The 26,452-nt window shown below is 33.1% G+C and overlaps 1 protein-coding gene across 2 annotated transcripts in view; it reads right to left on the minus strand.

Annotated features, from left to right (window-relative positions):
• The window catches only part of CPED1 (cadherin like and PC-esterase domain containing 1), a 265,832-nt gene that overhangs the window by 124,516 nt on the left and 114,864 nt on the right, over positions 1–26,452 (minus strand). For both annotated transcript variants that reach the window (XM_045564532.1, XM_045564531.1), the window contains exons 7-15: positions 19,135–19,277; positions 18,232–18,304; positions 16,878–17,045; positions 16,042–16,146; positions 14,338–14,507; positions 10,787–10,857; positions 8,401–8,451; positions 3,811–3,997; positions 2,660–2,828 (exon numbers count right to left, since the gene is read on the minus strand). In XM_045564532.1, the coding sequence (XP_045420488.1) occupies positions 2,660–2,828; positions 3,811–3,997; positions 8,401–8,451; positions 10,787–10,857; positions 14,338–14,507; positions 16,042–16,146; positions 16,878–17,045; positions 18,232–18,304; positions 19,135–19,277 (1,137 nt within the window). The remainder of the gene's footprint in view (positions 1–2,659; positions 2,829–3,810; positions 3,998–8,400; positions 8,452–10,786; positions 10,858–14,337; positions 14,508–16,041; positions 16,147–16,877; positions 17,046–18,231; positions 18,305–19,134; positions 19,278–26,452) is intronic.

Below are 26,452 nucleotides of genomic sequence, written 5' to 3' on the forward strand. Positions count from 1 at the left end.
CTAAAGCAATCTACATTATTCATGGCACATTTATCTGTTCCCTCATTTGACACTTTCTAAAAAGTACTAGTGCTTATTAAACACTTTCCATGTTATAAAATACAGTACTTATTGTGGGACCACACATAAACTTTAAATTAAGACCTTCTGGAAAGGATTCTCATAAATGACTAACATACTTTTCTACAATCATCTGTAGGATTCAGCCCACAAGAATTTTCTAATATTTTTCTTGATATTATAGTAACAAATTTCTAATATAATATAAGCTCTAAGGTAATTATATGATAATTAACTTGTTTCTGATCAATATAATATTGGAGAAGAGAAGCATGTCATGGAAGATAACAATACATACTTTCCCACTAATGCTTTTCTCTTACTTTGTATAGGTATAATTTATATGCAGTATAAATAATTTTTAAATATGCAAATATATGTGTATATTTTATATATTATGTAATTTATATACAGTATTACACAAATCTTAAGTGCACAGTTAATTAAATTTTTATATCTCTATACAACATCTGGTTTTATACATAACCACCACCCAGATCAAGATGTAGAGCATTTGCCCAAAAAGTTTCCTCATGCTTTCCTTTAAAGTTACTAACACCTTCTAAACACCTTCTAGGTAACCACTATTTTGATTTCTATCATCATAGATTAGTTTTGCCTGTTCTTCAACTTCATATGAATGAAATACAGTATGTCTTTATGTGTCTGGCTTGTTTTTATCAAGATAAGGTTTTGAAGATTCTTCCATGTTTGTGTGTATCAGTAATTTATTTATTTTCAAGTGTCTCATTAGTATTGGATTTTTCTCCTTTCTTTATGAATTGCTTCAAGATTTTAGCTACTAGGAATAAAACTGGTATGAAGACTTTTTTCTATGTGTCTTTTGATGGACAGACATATGCTTCATTTTTCTTGGGTGTATAGCTAGGGGGACAGCTGAATCATAGAAAAAATATGTACACGTTTAGCTTTAGTGGATATTTCCAAAGTTCTCCAAAGTGTCAAACACTTCACATTTCCACCAGCAATGCACGAACAAAAAATTGCTCCAACAAAAAAGGTGAGAACATTTAGTTTGGAAATAATTATATACATACAAACTACACACATACACAAAAACACAGGTCCTTCTAGGTTTTGTTTATTTTTTCAAACATTTTTCACGTGCTCTATTTTTTGTTTTCCAGTTCAGAAAAAGACTGAGACATAGCAATCCAAATAAAGCAAATTGAAAAGTGGAAAATTGAGAGGAACATATTGTGAAGCCTTCTCCATAGTCTAGACTAGTGTTTCCTCAACTGCATTCCACAAAAGACATATTAATAGCTATTCTATTAAAACAGTCTGAAATAAGTTTGAAAATGAAACGCACTATATATTCATAACAATAAACAGGAATCACCATTTAAATTAGTGTATTAGAGGTTCAGAGAAGTCCTACAGTAAAGAAACCTTCCTAATTTTGTTTAACTCACTGCTTCCTAAACCTATTTGATCATGGAACCTACTCTATTCTTTTTTTTTAAGTATACCCTAATATCTTTTAGAATAATTTTTTTCGTTTTGCTTTGAACCAATCTTTAGACCAATGTGAAATTCTCTTTGATTTAGTGGTAATTCATAAATTAGAGAGATGTGTTTCCTTGAAAAATAAAAAGCTCAGGGATGGGTATGCTTATGAAATAGTTTTAAGGTCTTGGGAATAGATGAGATAGTAGTGGTGGTGGTGGGCTGGCCATTAAATTTATAAAATTTAATACTGCGCCTGGCCATTAAATTTATAAAAATATGATGTTCATACTATCTACCGAAGCCCAGTTGACTATACCTCTCTTTTACGAACTCTCTGTGCTTCAAAGCTCCCAGTAGCATATAATTTGACATGACATATTTGCAGGTATACTCTGTGAGTGGATTAGTAGATATATGGTAAGAATACCAATTACTACTTCCCTGGAATCACCTGTTATGAGGGTATACGATGTGAGGAAATATGGAAGGTTATACATACTATCCTCAAAAAGGGAAAAAACAGGAAGAACCACCAGACAAGACAAAGTCTCAAGGTACCATTCACCCTTCTCCAAAATCAACAAGGCAACAAAATGGTATGTGTTGCTCACAAGAGAAACTGCAGCCTTGCAGAAAGATTAAGGTATTAAAAGCAAATGACAAACATATCTATCCCAAACCAATTTAGTTTTATTTATCCAGTATGCCTTCTGTAAAATAGTTTCATAAATTTTCTTTTCATTCCTTAAAATAAATTCCACTAAATCTAGTCTAAGATTTCAAAAGTAGATCCAGGGACAAATCCAAGGAAAACAGCACAATTTAAAGGGGAAATGTGAAACCAATTTCACAACTAAGTGTGAGTACTCAGACATTTTTTCAAATATTAACCACAATAAATCCACTGAATACAATGAGTGCAGGGAGGAGCCACTATACTGAAAAGAAAACCGCTCACAATGAGGTGCCTTAGATACCCGGCTGGGATGTTTGCTCCTTTGAAATGGGACCACACTTTAGATTTAAAAGCACATAAATTCTTGTAATAATTTCCATTTGGCATTTTTCACCTGGGTTAACAGATCATTCCCAATTCAACACAAGTGCAAATATAAAAGCCACTTACCTGCACAAAACCACATGCTGTGAAGTCCTCAAACAAGGGCAGACTTGGGCGGTCTTCTCTGTAGATGGTGAGTTTGTAAGTGATCAGGGTCTCACTCTGTGCTGGAGATTCATCCACCACAAATATTGAGATTTTGTTCATTCCTAACCCAAGAGGGTAGTTGGCAAAGCTAGAAAGAGAAAGAGAGAGAATGAATAGGGGAAATTTATGGCCCAAACTGATTCCTAACATCAATATTCACTAAATATCTACTGTTTGCATAAAAACAAGTTCTGTATAATTTCATAAGAAACCTAAAATATGGAATAAAATTAAACCTCTGTTTCACAGTACTTTGCTATGCCAACAGTCATCTTGCAGAGCAAGTCATGTCCTGTATTTACTACAGGGAAAGAAACTATTATTTATTAATCACCTATTGTCCAGGTTATATATTATCTCACTTAATACCATAACTATGATAGTCCCTATTTTAAATATAGAGACCATGACATAGAATTGGTAAACAAATTGCCCAAAGTCATATAGAGGAGTCAGGGTTGGAACCCAGGTTGGTCTGACTTGACTCCCCTTTTCTTCCTACTAGACTCTGTTGGCTCCTGGGAGGCCAAGTGTATTTCCTTCCCTACAGCATGGAACCATGAGTATTTTCTTTGCTATGGATATGGCATGTTCAAAATTCTGTTCAAAATTTCAAACAAAAGCATTGTTTACTTTCAAAAGAATCAACAGAAAAAAATCCCAGCGAGACTAGGAAAGTTAATTGCACTACATCCACAAATTGTCGCCAACAATGTGTTTAAGCAATCAACTTTTGAGTACTCGAAAACTTCACCTCTTCAATAATCTAAAAACACGAAGGCAACAAAAAGCAAAATTTTCCTTGATGGGTGCTCCCAATTATTTGAGAACAAGATTCTCTCTTGTTACAACATTGTTACAAAGATCAGTTACTAAGATTGCTAATAGATCAGTAAAGCACCAGTGTGTTCAATTAAACCACATTACACCTGAGCAGGGGAAATTTCACACACTGGCAATTTCTCAATTGATCTCATGAATCCACTTTTCTGAACCACTTTCAAAGGTTGCATCAAATGTCTGTTTCTCCATATCCTGTCTCAACTCAGCTCCAGTTGGCGCCCCCATACCTCGGCCCAGCCTGCTCATACAGGTGCACCTTGCACTGACACTTAGAAGTCTCCACTCCAATTGTCACTGTTACCACATCAAATGGTACTTCAGCATAATAATCTTTGATCTGCAGATTAAACTCAGGACGTAGCTCCAAATGCGGATGTGTGAAGATCTGCTTAATATGACATGGTGTGTCTTTATCTGTTAAAAAAACAAACACAAAAATAATGACAAAAGACAACTGTGCAATGGATAAGTATTTTTAAATCATATATGATTAAGGTGCTTTTTGTTTCTAATTCCTTTGAACAACTTCAGTGATCACTGCTCACTGTCCATCCAGCACCCTGGTCATAGTTGGTTTGTGGCTTCAGCTAGATTTTCTATTTGTCAAATTTTGTAACATTTGCCTCATAGAACAGCTGTTGACTTTAGTTGGTGTTATACAGATGGAATTTTTTTGCTCAGCCCTTGAAAGTTTAAAGGCACAGAAGATGGGAAAAGTGCCTCTCCTGTGGATTGAAAACATTTTCATGATATTTACTGCATATATCCAGCAACTGTATGAATGGGGGTGATGACTCTGTGGAGTGGTAGCAGAGGAAACTAGCAAGAGAGGAGGAAAATCGCTCAGTGGGAAGTGTCATTAAACTGCCATTTGATTGATATAGCTTATAGGCAGTAGGGTGGAGCAAAGAATGCAAATGCCAATATTATACAAAACACTAAGATACAAAACACTCAGATACAAAAACAACACAAGGGCATCGTGAAACCCTTCCTTTCCCAGGCTTCCTCAACCTGGAAATATACCACAATGTATAAGAAGGAAATACTATATTCTGCTCAATCCTGTTATAGAATCTAGAATATTACATTGATTCTAAGGCATTAAAAAATCTTTCCCTTTGGTAGCCCAATATTTATGGCTGTATCTTTGTGAGAAAAAAGAAAAACAGCTTTAGTACATACACCAGCCACTGTAAAATTATACTCAATGTTAATGTTTAGAATAAACAAATTAACCAAAAGCTTGACAAAATGTTTTCCAAAGAAATATCCACAAGCATTTTGTACCATCAATACTTTTCAATAATCAACAAAATCTCAACAAAGAAAACATAGAAAATTCTATATAAATCAGTAAAATGAAAACATCCCTGCATTGCCTTTGCACAAAATGTTCAATGAGGTCTAATAACATAGCAACAAAAAGGATAACGCAGAATTCACCACAGGAAGCTCTAAAACTGAGCTTAGAGAAAGGAGATTATTCTACTAACTGTTGTCTCTTCCTCTACTTTTATACAGCTATAATAATGATTTTTCTGAAATCAAATCTGATCATTTGCCTTTTGTTTTTTAGTGGTTTCTCATCCCTTTCAGAGCCAAGTCCAAGCTCCTGGCAGAGCAGACAGGGCATTTCACAAGCCTTTTCTTGTCTTGCTCTCCAGTTGCATCTCCCATTCTGTTCTGAACTTTGTGCTTCAGTAGGACCAAAATTTTTGTATTTCTTTGATGAAAATGGAGATGCACCACCAAATCCATGGCAATGGAAATTACCAAACACATTGATACTTTATTCTAGTTCTGAGGACTAGGTCTCAGTATAGCTCTCATCATGCACTAAAACAATTAAAATGAAAACAAATACATGTATACTTCTGACCCACACACTATGGCTTTCTCAGGCTATGGAAGGAAAAAGGTCATTCAGGTATAAATTAAGAATAATAATACAATAGATATATTGTAATTTTATTTTAGGGAAAACTCTTTAAAAAAACAAACAACTAGTCAATTTAGTTAAATAGCTCAGTGAATTAGGTAAACTATCTGGTTGATTAATTTTACTTGTTACTTGACATAAAGGTCAACCAAAGATTTTATCTGGTTCATACATGTAGGTGGACTGCATCTACAATTTCAATGATCATACAAGCTCCTGAAATTTTCTTACAATAAAAAAGAAACAATAAAAGAACAAGGGCAGAAATTGTCTCATCAAAACTCATCCTGAAAAGGACCATAGTTTTCAATTCAAATTCAACCACTTATTAACAAAACAATCATTTTTTCATCAAAGTTTTTTTGCAACAATTTCTATGTTCAAGGCACTGAGATAAGCCCAGTAAAACCAGGATATTATTAGTTATAAGATTTGACTCAAATAGATGTTGCAAAACCACGATAATGCTAAACAAACTGGAGATGGTTTACGAACTGTGTTTGGAGAGGACCACTGCCTAGGCACAGAGGGAATATAAATACTTGCACTATACTTTTATGCTCAGAACTAGCTAAATGAATAAAAACTTGGTAGAACATTTTTCAAAATAAAACAGAAGATGTACTTTAACTTAATAGGATATATTTTTTAATAAAGACTCATTGAGAGTTAATTTCCCTGCAGTTTACACTTTCACTTAATAGTCATGATTTTAACTGAAACTCACCCCTAGATAAGACGAAATAAATGTGCAATCATTTTCTTAAGCGAGATTGTAGCAAGTACTTATTTTTGGTTTCATCAGAAACTCTCCACCTCTGGCTTGAGCACTCTATCCTAAACCCCTGTTTGAAAGCTGATTTAGTTCTGACATCATCTTCAGCTGAATCACCAGTGTTGCTGCCTACGAACACCTGGTGTTTCCTTGGCATCCTTCCCAACCCAGTCCCAACTTGTCTCAAGCCAGTTCACCTTAGATCTACGGAGAACCCACGTGAGGTATGGTGGTAGCAGGCTGCTTAACCTATTTGGCAAGTATATATGGGAAAACTGTTTGAAGTTTTGGTTGCTTTTAATGGATTTCTTTTAACCGCAGAATTTTATTGCCCTCTTGAGGGATAATCATAACTCATATTAAACACGAGAACAGCCTAGACTCTTAAAGATAATCCCACCCGTTCTGAGACATCATCAAGTTATTTTTTAAATCTTGTATCATACCATAAAAGTAGGAAGATTAATTATGAAGATCCAGGTAGGCCTAGTTTTTGTCAACATAAAAACATGAACAAAGTTGAAGGGCTTATCTAAGATGTTCATACTGTCTACACCACGTTACCTGAGAACTGGAAAATGAGATCATCTAATGCAATCCTTTCATTTTCCAAATGAGAAAATAGAAGCCCACAGAGGTGAAGTGGCTTTCCTGATGCTGCATCTAGCCCAGGACCTGGCACAAAGTAGACTCTCAATAAATATTCATACTACTTTTGCTCTTTCTTTTCTCTCTCGTCCTTTTCCCACCATACTCCAGGCAGCCATCTCCCGGAAGAATAGAGTAGCACATATTTTTCTAGGGGTGGGAAATTAGGCGGTGAGTATGGGGAGGGAAGGGCATAAGTAACACCTGTTACCTTTTCCCAGTTAGTAATACTTTATTTAAAATGCTATTTTCTTTAATTGGATGTATTTGTTAATTCTATTAAACTATATTATTATATAACTTCTCAGTCTACCATGATTTTAATGATAATGTTTAAACATCATGAATGAATTAAATTGCATTTTAGAAGATACAAATTAGATTTTATTAAATTAGAAGACTTCCCTTTATAATACATTAAACCTAAATCCATACATTTTATTTTTTCAGCTTTAATATTTTACTGGAATTGATTTATTTGTGAAAACCTAAATTTTCTAAGTACATGTTTTAGCACCAAATATATGCATATATATTTTTAAAAGTACACATTGTCAAAAAAACAAACCTGCTATGCAGAACTCTTGTTTTCCTATGATATTTTATAGCATATCATGAAAATTCAAGAGCTCTGAACAAAGAATCTGAAGATTCAGCTTCATGATTCAGCTCAGGAATTTAATAGCCTTGTGACCTTGGAAAAGTCAGACCCTGTAGAATGATGTATTTGTAAGACCTTGGTAATAATATTGACTGGAATAAAGAAACTTATTTAAAGTTTATATATTTAGAATGTACATATATTTTCTTATTATACCTTGGTAAAAAAAATCATGAATTTTGAGAAAATAAATTGAAAATTGGCTTAAAAACTCTCAACTGTTATAAAGAAAATTCTGCTCAAGTACTATTCATTATAGCAATGATCTGGTAGGGAAAAAAATCACTGCAGGGTGGTGACACCCCTAAAAATCAATACATAATGAGTGAGATGTGCACCGTCTGGGGGATGGACATGCTTGAAGCTCTGACTGGGGGGGAAGGGGCATGAGCAAGGGCAATATACATAACCTAAACTTATGTACCCTCATAATATGCCGAAACAAACAAAGAAAAAAGATCAATGTAGAAAGCTGATGTTCCAAGCTCTTTCACTTGAGGGGCCTCGAAGGCAATGAATCAGAATGCCTGGATCCACGCAAGGTGAGTTTGGAAGTCTCTGGCCTTCAACAAATAAGAATAACATTTCATGTTCAAAAATAGGAAATTAAAATGTTCTTCTTATGCAAAAAGTGATAGATATTGACTCAATCAGAAATCCAATAATTTATGAAAATTTACTAAAACAAATTAGCAGCCTAAAGATATCGAAATATAATAAAATGATGATTTTTTTCAAAGCAGGGCTGTACCTGTTAATTACACTGCTGAAACACTTGAATCTCAACTCACCATTACTGCAATGTATTTCTTTATTGTCATTCATAATTTGTGGAACTGCAGCTAAAAAGAGAAATGTAAATTTAAAGTAAAAACTATTAATCAAAATTTTTAAATATATAGTTATGTCAAATATGAGATAATTTAATAAAACACATTTTATTATTTAACTTTTATTACACCAGTAAGCACTTCTAAGTGAAACTGAAAAATACAATAAAACAAAATAAATTACTTGATTCAAAGCTCAGAAGAATGATTACTTCAAATAGAAAAATATTAAGGGAGGAAATGAATGGTCTAAATGTCATCCTTTGCCCAATGGTGATCTATCTAGTTTTCTTCTAGTTCTATAATCGTATGACTATTATATCCCAAATCATTAGAATTACAGAATTTCCACCCAGTTGTTTCCACTAATATTTACTCTAAGTTTCTGAATTCAACCAAACATCTATTAATAAATATTTATGGAACGAATGAATGAATAACAACACTCCAAGTGCTTAAATCATTCATTTAAAGATTAAAAGAAATGGCAGAGAGAGAAAGGCAGTTTCTCATCAGTTGTTCACTGGGCCTACTGAGTCAGTCTTAACTGCAGAGTGTCTCAGAATCATCTGAAGGTCTTGTCAAAATACAAATTCGATTTTAGTAGATCTGAACTTCCAAGTTTCCCAGGTGTTGCTGTTGGGGGGGAGGGGAACACACTAAGAACCACTGTATTGTACTAAATCCTGATTTGTGATAGGAAAACTTTGATCTTTTTTAAAAAATTATAGACATACAGGTGGGTACTTCTTTTCATTTTTTTCTTCTTAAAATGAGAAACATTTTTTATTCATATGATGAAAAGATATTCTTTAGAAGGGAAAAAATGAGAAAATAGAGATAAACCAAAGAGGAAAAATCAAAATCACTATTAATTTTCATTAAGCTTCATGTTGTAGTAGCCAATTTCTATGTTTATATTATAAACACCTTTCATGTCATAAATATTTTTCTGGTCAACACTTATATGCACATATGGAAGTAAAACTCAAGGCAAATCAAGCAGGTGGGAGGAGGGAGGAGGGGATGGGTAAATTCACACCTAACGGGTACAATGCACACTAACTGGGTGAAGGGCACAGTTATAACTTTGACTCAAACTGTACAAAAGCAAATTATGTAACCAAAATGTGAGTATCCCTGTAATATTCTGAAATAAAAAAATAAAAATAAATATTTTTCCATGATATAAGAATGGCTTTATAGCATTTTATTGGATGGCTATAGCTTAATTTATGTGTTCAGTCACTTTTATTGCAATAGCAGTGGTTTCTAATTTTTTCATTTATTAATAATTTATGTAATTAAATTTGTGTATACATTCTTAATTATTTTCTTAAAATAAATATCTAGAAGTGAAATTTCTGGCCTATAAAAATAGCTTTTAAAGCTTTTCTAATATATTGTTAAATGGACCCTTAATAAAGGTTGTTTTAATTTATATAATCACCAGTACTATGAGAATACTCATTTCCTTACTCTCTCCCCAATTCTACTCTTTTTAAAGTTTTACTTTGTTTTTAATTGACACATAATAACTATATATATTTATGGAGTACAATGTGATGTTTTGATACATATATACTTTGTGTAATGATCAAATCTGAGTAATTACCATAGCCATCAACTCAAACATTCATTGTTTCTTTGTGGTGAGATCATCCCAAATCCTTTTGTTAACGATAGTCACCCTACTGTGTAATAGAACACCAGCACTTATTCCTCCTATATAACCGTAACCAATCTCTACCGCTTCCCTCCCGCCCCACCCCCCACCCTGCCCATCCTCTAGTAACCACTATTCTCCTCTCTGTGAGTATAGAACACTAGTAACCACTCTCTACTTCTATGAGAGCAACTGTTTTTTTAGCTTCCACATGAATGAGATCATGCAGTATTTGTCGTTCTGTGTCTGGCTTATTTCACTTAACAAAATATCCTCCAGGTTTATCCATATTATCGCAAATGATAGGATTTCATTCTTTTCATGGCTGAATAGTATTCCATTGTGTATATAGCACATTTTCTTTATCCTTTCATCCATTGATGGACACTTAGGTTGATATCTTGGCTATCGTGTGTAGTACTTCAGTTAATGTGAGAGTACATATATCTCTTTGACATACAAATTTCATATTCTTTGGATATATACCCAGTAGTGGGATTGCTGGATCCCCAAGCTCTATTATCTCTGAGAAGAAAAATCTTTCCAAATTTGAGGGAATATAGCATTTCTTTGTTTAATTTTCATTTTTGGTTTCTAATGAAGATAGACATTTTATATATAATTATTTGGCCAGACAATATTTATTTTTATGTTGAAATAAGTAGGAATATATCCTTTTACCTTTTTTATTTCCTATTGCATCAAATGGCACTTGTGGTTTTTCAATGTTCTCATCCTCTGTGAAAGAATTCCTGCAAATGCAATGCCAAACAACTCTGGATTAATGAAATGAACAAAATACATGGAAATTACCTCTAACACACTATCTTTTCCTCTGTATGGGCACAGCTGTTTTGATAAACACAGAGAAACACTTTTTGCATTTCATTTCTCAAAAATGGCAATCTATCCTCAAATGAGGTGGGTGGAAATCTCATCATCTGTAATCAGTAGAAGCACATTTGAAGAAAACCAGGGCAAAAAGTCACTCTTCAGTCCAAAACTGAAGAATCTTGGATAGCTTGGGTCCAATAGATGTGATTCAAGAACACACATTCTCATTGGAATCTGGCTAAAGTTACATAAATTTTGTAGAAAGAAGCCTTGGAAACTCTGAACACAGCCTGGGAAGAAAATACATTTAAATTGAAGAAATATAAGTGTACTACAATGACAATGACCTATGTTTTGCCAAGGCTTCCATCCTTGAACTCTGATTAATAGTAGTGAATGGTAAGGATTAGTTATATTCTGGTGCTCACCTCATTTTCTCTGTTGCATAACTAACTGAATGCTTGGCCAGATTACCCTTTAAATCCTTAAATTTGGGTCCAAAATAATCTAAATTTCAGACAGAAGAATTCCTGGTCCTGTTGATGAAGAACACCAGGCATGACGGCCTGGAAGCCCCCCCCTGGCACGACTTTCCTATGCTGGTGCGAGTCTTCATTTTCGCCCCAGCAAAATGGTGATAACCATGCTTGCCTTACCTCACAGGGATGCTATGAGAATTATTAATAAATACATTTTTCTTTGTTAAATAACATTTTATGAACATTTATTGTCCCAGGTATTATGCTGGGCACTATAATAGAGAAGAGATGAAAAAGGCATATTCGATTCCTTCAAAATATAAACATTAGGAAATTAAGAAGAAGCAAGGAATTAAAAATATTGTCAATGTTGGAAGGTGTGACTATTTAATTGCAGTTTTATATTTAAAAGTCTTTATTTCAGATGACTCTTGCCAAAGATACAACCCTAAAATGTACAGAAACTGAATTTTGGAAACCTTGCTATCTTAATGGGATGAGAAACTGTATGTTAAGGCATCCTGCAGTGATTTCCTGTGTACTTTTGTGAATAAATTGTTTCAAATCCAGGTGGATTTTCATGGAAAGCAGTCCCTTTGGGCAAAGTACACATGCAAGTTTATTTTCAGTAAAGTACAAATCAGCACATGGTACGCAAAACATTGATTTTAAGTTTTCATTCTGTTCAGATTTACACGAATTCTGTTGAGATCTCTGGATTTTGAACCTCAGGGCACACACACGACTGTTACCTACTACTGTCGTGGCTTTTCTGACTTTCTCTTTCCTCACTTTGTTGCTGTTACTACAAGCAGATGATCTTTATTTAAACGGAAAGATGACGTCATTGAACCCCACACATAGTAGAGGTATGTAACATTGACGTTTTCTATAGATAAGACCTGAGGTGACCACTGTGAAGACAAGGCAGTGCTGACCTCCCTGTCTGCATGACGTACTGGAAGAAAGCACTAAGCCATGATAAGAAGGCCCAGGGTTCCCACCCCAATTCTATTTCTATTAATTGTGCAATTTAAGCAAACAACTCGCCTTCTTAGCACCTCAGTTTCCTCATGTGGAAAATGTATACAATATGCATCTTCCTTGAAATATGGCATGAATGACAATTAAATGTACTCACTGGTAAACTTAAAGAAATTAGAATTAAGTATTTTTTCTTGAAATGAAAGTGAAAATTAGCAATATACTAATTGCTTTTTGACAAACACCTATAGTTTACTTGTCTCAGTGTTCAGTTAGATCTCTGAAACTCATCTTGCTTTTCCTATAAAGAAAACATATTATCCCCGCTATAGAAGGTGAAGCGATCTCTGAATGGTACAGAAACACGTAAAGGAAAGTATACTGATATTTATTTTCTACCTGAGCTACAGCATGCCAGACACCATGCAGCATATGGATGTTATTTTGTGTAATCCTCCTGAAATAATATGTGGTAGGTAGTCTAATCTATATTTTACAGATAAGGAAACTGAGTCTCAGAGGAGTCAAAACCTTGTCTTAATAAACTCTAAAGTTGGGATTTTTTTTTAACCCAAGTCTGTATGTTTCAAAAAAGTCCTGACTCTTTCTAACTGTACTCAACACTGACTGTAAGGGAATTCAATCTTCTAAATTTAAGATCAGTGGATTGCTTAACCTTACAACATATGTGGAGCTTGAGAAAACCTTGCTGGGGAACAAACTTTCCAAAGCTTGAATATCTCAAGGGAACTTCCTCAAAGATAAAAACAATACTTAAATGGGCTCCTTGGGAAATCAAATCTGCTCTTCATCTATCTATAATAATGAATGAGACAATCTGAGATTATTTGAGTGAGTGCAAAGTACTAACAAAGTGGCTTCGAGCTACACTATTTAACGTTTAATTTTCAAACAAACAAACAAAACCTTCTGCCAGGCCTACTACTTCCAGGTAGTGAGGAACTAAGGCTAACTTCATAAAGTTGTGGCAATCAAACTGAGTTCTGATCCTGGGAGATGTCCTAAGAATTCTTCAAATATATTTATATTTTTTAATTACACAAAGAGTTTCTTACAGAACTGTTTTTACTGTCTCCTGAGACAGAGGGAAGTGAAGTAAAAGTCCATAGAACCGAAGCCACCTGAGGGAGCCTGGGAGAGACATAAATGATTATGGCAGAGCCATTTAGCCTTTCATCTCCATGGGTGGTCTAGGTTTACCTCTGTTTTGCTGGCAGTAGAAAAGTCAAATAACTCCCTTAATTCTATCCATATAAAAGAGAAGCAGACAAAACCATAGGTGCTGGCCCTTTTCACCAACTACTAGAGACATTAGTGTTTCACCTGTCCCAGTTCCCTCCCATTCCCTCCTACTGCCTCTGGTTAGCATGGAGGTGGAGATGGGAAACTTTTATCCCAGTCAACATTTCCCTCTTATGAAGAAGATTCTGCCTTCTTTAAAAAAAGAAAAAAATATTTACCTTCTAAAATAAAAAAAAAAAATTGCAACAAAGACAGATGTATATATATTTGTATAGGTTTTGCCCAGAATAAAGAAACTTTATTGGGCTTCCACTCTGCCTGATGGTTCCTAAAACAAATATCACCTAATTCTTTCTATTAGATACTCTGAAAAATTCAAGGGTATATATTATAAATTGAAAAGAGACTGAAACTTTTAATTTTAAACATTACTTTATAATGGAGTCAAGTCTTGTTGGTTTGAAAAACTGTTGGATATATTTTTGTTACAGTGCTTGATGACCACTAGAATCATTATGGTTTCAATGCTTTAAAGACATTCATTTTCCGGAGCATGAAAATTTGGACACACTTCTTTTTGTTGTTTTCTTTAATGTAGGCAAAGCCTTTTGAAATCAATCTTTAGATGAGAGATTTTTTGGATTGTGCAATTCAAATTTGTGGCTATCTTACCATTCCAGTGGATGTAGCTGTGCCTTTTTATTCATGAGCTGAAATTGTTCAAATATATTTAAAAGAGACCAGTATTGGGTCAGGACTGAGCCAGGTTTTCCCGTAGGATTTGCCATATCATAAAATTCACGCACCAAAGATTGAATCCCAGGAGTAGCAGATGGGAAGAGCTGAGAAGGAATATTCAAATGCAGGATATCAGCATAAGTTATGGAAAATAAATTAAAATGTAGTATTACTAAGAAAGGTTTTATATTTAGTCAAATATTTTAAAAATCAGATATTTATTAAAATACCTATTGGTCAGTACCATAATTTATTTAATTTTATGTGTGGTTGTCAAGGTAAATGCCACTTTTTATATGGAAATATGCTGATGATCATATTTGCAAATGAGGTAAGTTTTCTTTTCTTTCAATAGAAATTGATTTCTCCTTCCTGCTATAGATACCTGAAACCAGCTGAATAACACAGTGAATCAGGCAGCAGGAAGAAGAAAAATCCTCTTGGGCTACAAGAGTATTATGTCAGGGTGAGAAATATTAATCTCACACACACCAAAATCTGTGGTTATCCTCCTTCTACTCTGAGAGTCAAGAAATTGGGGTTTTGCCTTTCTTCTTCAAAATAATTCTTTAGTTCTTCCTCAAATTGTGCTGACAGATGTCCTTGACATTCATGATATCTTAAGTTACAAATTACTAAAGGATGAAGCCAGGCTTTGACTAACTTTCTATAGTATTGAGCCAAACTGTTGAGAATGTGAAACCTACTATTAAATATACTTAAATTCATTAAAGTGATTATGTGTCAATTAAATTTTCTTTGGGGAAATAGCTTACTTTGAACCCTTCAAAAAATATGGAGTCAAATTATAAAAACAAGTGTCAAACGTTCATTAATTAACTTAGTAAATTGGTTAAAGTTATATAAGTAGCATCTGTTATATAAAAACAGATTTTTTAAAAGTTAAAAAATGCTTGAGACAAATATGAGGTAAATAATAAATTATTAATAGACTTTAAAACATGCTATTTTAAAAAGACATTGCCTATGAGGAAAACTTAGGTGGAAAAAAAAATCATTATAGCCTATATAAGTAGCAGAATTATAAAGAAAACAAGTACTGACCATGCACATTCATATGCAATAAATTATCTTTTCATATTAACCAATAAATTAATAGAACCCAAGAAAATACATGGAGGAGAAAACAAATGCCTTCTTTCAAGGTTGGAATCAGTAAAAGTTATTATAATTACATTTTCTTTCTTCGAAGTCTGCTATAGAGTTATAACTAATTACAATTTAGGTAGTTTTCTAAAATATTATATTCAATTATTTTTGATTTTCCACAAACAAAAAGGGTACATAATAAGCAAAAATAAATTTTGATTGCATATAAATGTTCCAAATCTCAAAGCAAAACTTCCTTAGAAAAATGTTGACATTTTTCCCTTGAGAATTTTCAAATCCTGCCAGCTATTCTTTTACCTTTAATGAGTCATGTATTGTTTGCAAACTCTTAAAGCATACAGATCTTGCTCATCTTACTATCACATCTCTGAAAAGAGGAAAGAAGCTTACAAAGATTTCTATTTCTCAAAGAAATAGCTTCATCTAGTTTGAAGTCAAAAGCAGATAGCTTATGGCCGATCTATAACCTCAGTAATAAAGAGGAATCAAATGTCACTTTTGTTTTACCAGTTGGAATTGTCCCAGACTCCCAAGTTCCTTTATGAAAGTGAAAATTGAGTTGATTTCCTCTAAAGACAGACATTGATTTAGTTCCTTTTGATGGTTTTCACCCTATGTTAGGGGGAAAAAAACTTGAACAATTGTTAAAAAGTCAAATTATGTTCAGCCCAATTGCCTCCCACCTCAAAAACCAATCAAATCTTGAACTCTAAACAGCTGAGCTAATTAATGCAAATAATACATAGCAACCTCAACTTGTCACAATGCTATCTGAATATAAGAAAACTTCATATTTGATAAGGAGGACCTGAATGAAATAGCTCAATGATGCTTTGGTAGTGAGGTTCGGGAGATGCTAACATGCAATAAAAATTAACCAATGCTACTCTGAAGCCCTACACCCTATTCATTAATATCTACCCACACATGTTAACAGATGTGGATGCTTCAAAAAATAATGTCATAACTCAAGTTTCCTGGTGTCAATTTGAAGCATTCACTGCCCTTCTAGACTGCCTCCAAAGAGTCTTAATATTCTTTTTAAAGTAATCTAGAATATATAATATGTATTATTCATAATATCCACAAATATTCTTTATGAAATCATGAACTGTTTTACTTCATTTTCAACTCATAATTTCATCATAATCAGTCACTCACAAACTTAGTTGATGTAAAAATAATATTGGTCCTCAGGTCAGAAAAAAATAAGAAATGTAATATAACAGATACCAATTAATTTCAAATGAATTATCAAGTTGCTTAATTGAACAATAAGGAAAATGGTAACTTCTAAAGAATGACTTGAAAAAATATTTGCCAGTGCACAAATAAGCACTTACCTTAAACACATCTGATCTATAAAGTCTCTGAAATATCTCAGAAAACCCAGAAAGCGATAATTCATTAGAGAAGAGAAAATTGAAAGTATCTTTTAAAAGGAATTCTTCTGTATTTTGGTCCTCAAAATCCATATTATCATTATCTTGAAAATTTAAATGCTCATGTACCTTTGAAAGAGTAAAAGCACAGCAAATATTTTTCATTGACTTACTTTTAATACAGTGGAATATTACCGCTAAGACATGATTTATTTCCTGTTGGATTGTAGATCAGAACTGACATCTAGTGGTCTTTTTGGAGGTCAACAGTTTTATAAATGTGAGTAATGTTCTTCAAAAATACAACTTAAAGATATAATTCTTTAATGTACAGTATTAAAAAAACTAATGTATTATAAAGTCATATTAGCTTATCTTGATACATTTTACGGTTGAAGAATTTCATGGAAGATAATACATAACATTTTTTTCTGAACAACAAATTGAAAAAATCATAATACAATTAGATATGTGTGCAAAATAATAAATGACTATTAAGATATGTCAATTCATAAAGTTTCAAAATTTTATGGCTAAATATTGGAACTAGTCAACCAAATGTCTGAGCCACATATAATATAAGTGGTTTACCTGTATAATTGTTTGAAAATAAGTAGATGCTATAGGAAATTGAATTCTTGTTATACATAATTTTATTTTGTTCCTCTTCCCTTCTTCCCACCCATATACCAAGGTGCAGTTTTCTAAAGACTAATTAAATCAATCATTTTCTTATCTTTTTGCCACTAAGGGCTATTTTGGAAAAAAAAAACTTGAGCGAGACTATCTAAATGGTGTATTTAATTAGAGAGGAAGGAAAAGAATCAGAGTGTACAAGAAACACTCTTCAATTTATACATATTTATACTAGAAAAAACAAAAATTCAAAATCACCATGGGTTTTTAAAATAAAATATAGACCAATTTTAAACTATATACTTATATATAAAGAATAAAAATTACCTTTTTTACAATACCATGAGAATACACTGGATAATCTGCTATTTTCTATTATCTACATGTCTACTTTTCTCCATTAACACATATGTGGTTTATACCACATTTATTTCATAAACAGTGCTGGAATCATAGAAAAATTCATATGTGTTTTACAGGGACACATAGCGGGAATTGGAACTCATAGATTCTCCACATTCTAGATAATTCCCTGAACCACACTGAATGTAAGTGTATGGTAACTTTGGTACTTGTTATTTATTGATTGGTTACTATGAATGAAAACAACACACACACACACATACCCTTCACCAAAAGGTGGAAGCTTATACCATTCATGAGTCCTTTGTATACTGACCTGGAGCACTACAGGGTACCTGAAACTGCCATAACCAATGTCAAAAGTTAAAAGTTGAAAACATAATCTGCATCTAAAATACAAACATAAAATAACATAAAACCATACTCTCTTTGCTACATTGACTGCATTATTTGGTATCATATTAATAATTACTACAGTTAAATTTCAATATCTCTGCTAATTAAAAAGAGCAGTGACTTGGATAATCTAAAATTACATGGAATTAATTCTTGAATTTCGATCCTGTTTTATTCCTTACAGAAAATAAAATGTACCTAAGAATTCATAACACATTAATCCAAATGATGAAGTTACTCCATGAAAACCTTAATGTGGAGAAGAAAATTCTCCTAGTTCTACATGCTGGGCACTTAGTAACATACAAAGTAAAGTTTAAATTGAGGTGCCCCCCTTTTTCACATACTAGATTTAATATTTCCTTAGGATAAAGTCAATAAATTATAATCACATAAACTGAGATATGGGGATAGGAGTTATTCAATTTTCTTAATAAAGATCTTTGTTTCCTTCTTTGCATTACAAAATCAGTGGGATATTTGACAACAAAATTTATTATTAATAAATTCATTAAGTAAAATTACACCTAGTCAGTGCTAAGTATATGTAATAAAAATAGCTGAGCTTGAACAAAAAACTGCAATTTAAAAATTACTTTTAAAAACTTGAGCTTTATTTCTTGTGACTATGTAGATACTAACAACTCTGTAACATGTTCTGAAGTTTTAAGATCTATAAATTAGGTCACATATGTTTAGAAGTTCATCTTTGTATACTGACATAAAATTTTCCAAGTACAACCTACTTGTGATAATTAGAATATATTTTCACCAACAATTTTCAGAAGATAGGTTTTTCTTTTTAATTAAAATTTGTTTTTACCTATTGAAGGTCTTTGGTCCCAGAGTAGATGTTTCACTGAATACTTCAGCTGCAAGCAAGAGTTTGCTAATTGCTTCCTTCATATTATCAAAAGCCTGAAGAGATGAACTGGCCCTCAGGAATGTCTCAAAAAATGTTTGCAGCTGTGAACAAAGAAAAGGATTCATATGTTTAAACAACAGTCTCAATTTATTTATCTATCATTTCCAAGGTGACCAATTTGAAGGATTCCTTTAGGTTATCGCTCCTTGTCACACTCAAAAAAACTCTTTCAACAGGAAAGTTTGATAATTTCAGTATATATACTAAAAGAGACAGGTTTAAATATCTTGTCATTTAAATTACTTTAGAAGTGCTTACTCCACTTTATTTTTCTCATTTCGTGGCATCCAATCATGGAAAATGCAGTGGAACTATAACAAGGCTTGTGCTCAAGTTTAATTTGTGGCTCTACTAACTACATGAACTTTGGACTTGCCTCACTCCTACAAATCTTTGTGTCCTTCCCTTGAAATTGGTTTAATAACTACCAACGAGAGAGCTGTAAAAGCCAAATTAGAAGAAAATATATTTGAAAGCCACTGTAAAGTATGACATTCAAATGTTAATTTTTTGTTATTATCAATTTTCTTTACATAGTAGAACAAAAATAACTGTATCAAAGTTGTTCTTCATTGCATTACTCTATGGAAGATCTAGCCAACTGCTAACATTTTAATTTAAGATTTCATGTGGATAGAGAGGGTGGGGCAGAATGACAAAAGAGGGCATGAAGCTCAGATGTTTCTTAGAAATACTATAGTTAGTATCACAAATAGCTATTTTTATTTGTTTAAATATTAAAACAATAACACAACAAAACTCTCTCTTGAGAATGCTTAGCATCAAAGTTCAAGTCAATATTTTTGAAAAGTATAAAACACATCTCATATTGATTCATAGACTTTCTCTGTATAAACATATTCTTTCAAAGTTGAAGAACAGAAAATATTTTTTGAGAAAACATACAGCAGGTATTCTATTAATGTTTTTGGAAAAACAGACTAAATCTATCTGGACTGCATAAGATTGCAAAGAGAAAAACTTTAGTTGCTATGATAACGTAGGACAAATATTGGCACAAATCACCTGAGGAAAATGGTAAATATATCTTTAAAATGCATAAGCAAAATTCCCCCAAGATAAACAAATACTGCCTTCATAAATTTTTACCAGCTGAAAACCAGAAACCTAATGAGATTACACATTAAGACCCTAAGAACACATCATTAGGCAACTGGGCTGTTTTTCCATTTTACTAAGGAAAATAAATGTAATAATTATATGATTAAATGAAAACAAATTAATGCTAACATTAAAGATGTTAATACCCTTGAGTTGAAATAAAGTAACATTATGTTTTTCCAAGTGAAATTAACTCATCATATTTCACTTAGTTTACCATATTATGTAGAAAGGGTTATTCATGACATTATTGCATTTTCCCATTTTAATGTTACCTGAATATCACAGAGGTTAAGTTTAACAATATATGAAAATTGGAAACGTCTGTGTAGCATATAAGGTATATAGGATTGATTACCAGATTATATTCTTCATAAGGAAGAATAATTAGCAAATTAATGCCTTAGGGTTATATTTATTCTTCTAATGTGGAAATGATTATTTCTTAATTTCTGACTGTAACAGTGAGTATTTATTATGGAGTGTCATTCAATTCAACTTTCAGTGAGAATTCTACCATGTAGAAAATATTGTGCTCTGTGCTTTGGGTGACAAGGTGCATAGCCCAGTGCTAGGTGTGTATATTCTCCCATTTAATCCAAGCAATACCTCTATGAAATGGAAGAATGTAAGTAAGGCACAGTACTCAGTATATGTTAGTTCCTTTTATTCCCTTTATTTTTTATTAACTCAAACAAGACAAGTCCTGGGAACATAAACTACTCTAAAAAAAATTAAGTCTTTTAAAAAACTTCAAAACAAACAAAAACAAGTCCATAGCCATGTAAAGGAGATTTCAGTTACAATGGTTGTCCAATCCAGACTCTCATAATGCAATGCATATTTTTCACACCAACCAAGGAACAACATTTTAAAAATATATTATAAGCTTTCCATAGAAATGTTTTAAAAAGAGAGAATAAAGAGGTATGAAGGTTGAATGGTCCTCTCTAGGGATATGCCTCCCAACAAAAATAAAAAGGCAGAACTGAAGAACTCAAATAATTGTTTTTTCTCTCATTTCCCCTAAAAACTGAGACTGCTGATAGAAGGTCTAACATCAACCCAACAATCATGAAAACAAGAGAATTAGAATATAACTGCCTTTATAACTGGAAGTATGAAGAGAGGAGAGAGAAAATGGCACTCAAAAAAACAAAACTCAAAAAAAGCTACATCTCTTATTTTTGTATTAGTTCTGTTGCCAGTTTTTGTCTACACATGCATTCCCTTCTCTTTTACTGCAGGCATTTCAATTTATTTAAACCTTTCAATTCTAAGGAAGTTCTAAATGAATGTGTTTCCTTCTATTTGATTTATTTAGTATAGTGGCAAGCAAATTGTATATGCCAGAAGTGAAAATAGAGTCATACAAGTGTTTAACATGTATTTTAAAAAAAGTAACCATTTTTAATATCTCTCAAAGAGGGCACAACATTTTTATCAGTTCTTGTAACTAATTCACTTACACTAAGTGGAAGACTTCTTTGAGTGTGTAGTTACATTGCAATTTATCACTGTAATTGTATTTCCTTGATCAAATTACTTGAGTTCTGTGTGTCTCAATGTGCTCAGATGTAGAATGACAGACTGTGCTTGACAATTTCATCAGACAACATCAAAGCTGAAATTATTTGACCTTAATTCCATTCAAATGCCACCAGAACCTGAGAAATTTCACCCAGGAGCTTTCTTAACTCAAGCACAAACACCTGAAGGAGCACCTTCACCTTTGTGGCTAATTTAAAACAATCAAGCTATGAACTCAAATATCAAGGAGACTTCTCCCTCTCCACATCAGCACTTCTAATCAATGGTTTTGAGTTCAGCAAATATGAGAATATAAATTCCCAAGGAAATTAGTGCTTTGGCAGTGAGATAAAAATGAGTGAAAGAACATCTGAAAACTTTTAACATGACATGAAACTATTTTATGAACTATAAATTTTCCTCCTTTGGTATAAAAATGAAATACAAATCTAGTGCAAAATAAATTATATAGAATATGACATTGTAAGATCATGGTTGTAAAACCAGGCAGCTAAAGCATCACCAGGTGTTTGTACTTTTGTAAAATGCAAGCGATAACTAGTAAGGTACTTACATTTTTACAACATTGATCCATTCAAGCAACTTGTTGAGATACAAATAGGTGGAACAAAATTATTAATTGAAAAAGGAAGGATAAGGTGAACCGAGGATGAATTTAAAAGTATTTACAGAAAAACTTAAATTACATCTTTGATGTCTTAAAATACTTCCAAGGTGCCCTTATTATCCACCTCATTTCCCTTCCTTGTATCTAACAACTCCCCCGTGCTATGTTCTGGGTTCCACCTCATTATTTCTCTCTGTCCTCCCATAAGACCTTGGGCGAATTGCTCTCAATGTCAATACATGGCATTCCTTCTGTGTTAAACTTGCTGATCTTCTTGTCTGTTCTTACCACTAGACTGTGAGATATTTAAGGTCAGGAACTGTCCCATTTTATCTTTGGGGTTCTAGTGCCTAAGGCAGAGTAGGTATTCAGTAAATGCTGTTGAATAAAAAAGCCTAACTTTACAGAAACTACAGAGACCTTGATAAGAGAAATAGTTTACTGTAGCTTCTGGATACATAACTGTCCTCTTTAGGATAGCATATTTATCTCTTCCTTCCATCTTGTGAGAGAGGGAAAATATACATTTTTTCTGGTGACTTGTAATAAAACTTTTGAAAAACAGAAGCTTATGGCTATTTGACAGAATTTTTAAGACAAGAAAATTCTGAGATAAGAAAAATTTAACAGAACAAAGGATGAAAGATTAATCAATATTGGTGGGGTTTTTTTTAAGTGATGCTCTTGACTAACTGCAAAACTATAGCAGAATACTAATACTTCAATATTTTGAACTTAGTGTTTCATAGTGTTTCATAGCATTGTACCTTACCAAAGCTTGCCAGGAATTCTCTCAATCTCATTGTGTGAGAGAGATCAAAGAAGAAGGTTGATAAAGTTATTTTGCACCAACAATCATATAAAAAGATGCTCAATAACACTAATTATTACGGAAAGGCAAATTAAAACTACAAGGAGATATCACCTCACACCCATTAACATGGTTAGTATAAAAAACAAAACAAAACAAAACAGAAAATAGCAGAGGTTGGCAAGGATATGAAGAGACTGGAATCCTTATGCTCTGTTGGTAGGAAAGTAAAATGGTGCAGCCCCTTGGAAAACAGTGTAGTGGTTCCCTAAAAAATTAAAAACAGAATTACCAAATGATCCAGAAATTCCACTTCTGGGTATACAGCCTAAAGTATTGAAAGCAGGATCTCAAAGGGATGTTGGCACACTCATCTTCATAGCAGCACTATCTACAATAGCCTAAAGGTGGAAGCAATCCAAGCGTACATCAATGGATGAAGGGCTAAACAAATTGTGCTATATACATACAATGACTATCATTCAGCCTTAAAAAGGAAGGAAATTCTGACACATGTTACAACATGGATGACCCTTGAGTACATTATGCTAAGTATAATAATCTAGTAGCAAAGATACTGTATGATTCCACCTATATGAAGTATCTAGAGTAGTCAAATATACATAGAAAACAGAAAGTAGAAAAGTGGTTATCGGGGGTTGGGGACGGGGAAATGGAGAGTTTTGTTTAATGGGTATACAATTTCTGTTGTGCAAAAAGTTCTGGAGGTTGGTTGCACAACAGTGTGAATATACTTAATGCTACTAAACTGTACACTTAAAAATGGTTAAAATGGCAAATTGTATGTTATGTGTATATTACCACAATTAAGAATTTTAAAAAAATTTTGCAGTTTTCACGATTGCATTTCCTCCAACAATCATGTTTAACTACTTGCTAATTTTGAATCCCTGAATTCCTAAAGAGCCTTTCTTTGTAATGTTTACTGGTCTATTTTTTTCTTTTTTTAAACTTTAATAGGTTTAATAGGTAAAGCCGAATTCTGTTACATGTATATATTGTATAGTGGTGAAGTTAAGGCTTTCAGTGGACCCATCACCAGTACTTTGTACCCTATAGGTAATTTTTCATTCCTCACCCCATCCCACCCTCCCCTCTTTTTGAGTCTCCAATGTCCATTATACCACTCTGTGTGTCCTTGTGTAGCCCTAAGGAGCACTTCCTTAATGGTTGGAAATTTCGCAAAACAAGACAAAAAATAACCCCTCCCTTGCTCCATTTCTCCACTCCTGCAAATAATGAAAATATTCTCTATCTCCTCTTAGTCTCTGTTTTACCCTTGAATGCTCTTTTATCCTTGAACTTTTTGTTTATTTGCTTAGAATGGGAAATGTCACACAGCAAGCTTGAATGCTGATAAGAGTGATTCAGGAGAGAGGGCAAATTAATGGTAGAATACAAAGTCTAGAGAATGATCATTTCAGGTTGTAGTCAACACTAAAAAGGTAGTATCACATAAGAGCTCACAGTCAACTTTATCCATGGATAGAGCTAAGGGCAGTCAATTAAATATATAAAATCCAAGATTCTATGTTCTTTATCCAGACTAAGGGGGGAATAGGATGCACTTAAATTTACCTATTTTTAATACTGCTAGAATTTGGATGTTGTTCTTGATTGATATAATTATTCCACCTTTTCCAGCCTTAACAGGGATCTTTCTGTCTGACTTTGACGTAACCAGTCTGTCTCCCAGCCTCTTGCAGAACTCTTTATCCAAAGTAATCCAAATACCTTAGAATTTTATCTCAATATATTTTATATAGGGATTAAAATTTTTTTCTTTAATTCTCAATAGGAAAAAATACTTGTAAATTTAAGTTTTTAAAAATTTCAGTGACCATATGACTCTAAGTTTAAAAAAAAAAGGTCTTACAAAGAGTTATGGTATAGTTATTGGTCATATGTAATTGGTCAGAACAGTAGAAATATGTTACAAATCTTATTAAATAATTTCCAAAATGAAAAAACTAAAATTGTATTAGAAATGCAGCTCTCAGATGGATATGGTTTCTTTTGATTCAATTAAGTCATATGTACATTGAAAGAATATTTATTGCTACAACAAGGGTTCAGAGTCAATATTAATATTACTGTTAATATAAACATGGAAGAAACATGTTCACATAAATACAAAGATGTGAATGGAAGAGCTTAGTTACAGCAACATTGCTCAATTCTTTGAGCTCCCTCCAAGATATATTTTAAAAATTACATAATGATTTATCATGAAATATTCAATTTTGTTAAAAACAAAGAACTGAAAACAACCTTGGTCGTAAGGGATTTTTTACCTAGTGATTAGCACCCTTCACTTTCTCTAAAGGGACATCATATTTAAATTTGCCTGTTTTCTGTTTTGCAGGGGGTGAGGGGACGATTTTTTTCACCCTGGAACAATTATCATCATCATCTAGTGAAAGCTGGGTCTTTCTTTTGAAGAGCAGAAGGGTGTCTATACAAATGATGGGAAAGAAGATGCCTTTCTCAGTGAGATCAAATTTTAGGGAGGTATACAGATGAAAGGTGAAGTTGTGAGCATTGACTCTCTTGAACCCATCCATGTACCTGTGACCTCTTGGAGAGTCTTCATGGATCTCCAAAGGCACATGACACCCAGAGTGAGGATCACGGCTCTGGCTGTATCTGCTACACATCAGAAGGCTATGGCAGGAAATGAAGTGCTGTGAACATTCTGGACCCTTGTTAGAAGTCTCCTTTATGCTTTAAAGGGACAGGATTTAGGGGGGAAAAATTGGATGTTTATAAATAGAAGAAAAATAGGAAAAAAGATTTGAGAAGGGAATAAAAATGACTAAATTACAAACCTCAATAGTGATGTAATTTTTTATGTAGTATTTATGTGGCATTTGAATGTAATTCTATGTTGTATCTAATAATAATCACTAACCTTAGCTAAGCTAACACTATGTGGCAGACACTGTGCACAACTTTGTTTGTATTCCTCGCAATGTTATGAGGATGGTACTCCTTATCCCCATTTTACAGATGATGAAACGGGGGTCCGAGAATGGAAGCTACTTTCCTAAGGTGATTTAGCCAGAAGGCAATCAATATGGGTGTTGAAGCCAGGCTACTTTGCT

The sequence above is a fragment of the Lemur catta genome, chromosome 11 (genome assembly GCF_020740605.2).
Source record: "Lemur catta isolate mLemCat1 chromosome 11, mLemCat1.pri, whole genome shotgun sequence".
Taxonomy (NCBI): Eukaryota; Metazoa; Chordata; class Mammalia; order Primates; family Lemuridae; genus Lemur; species Lemur catta.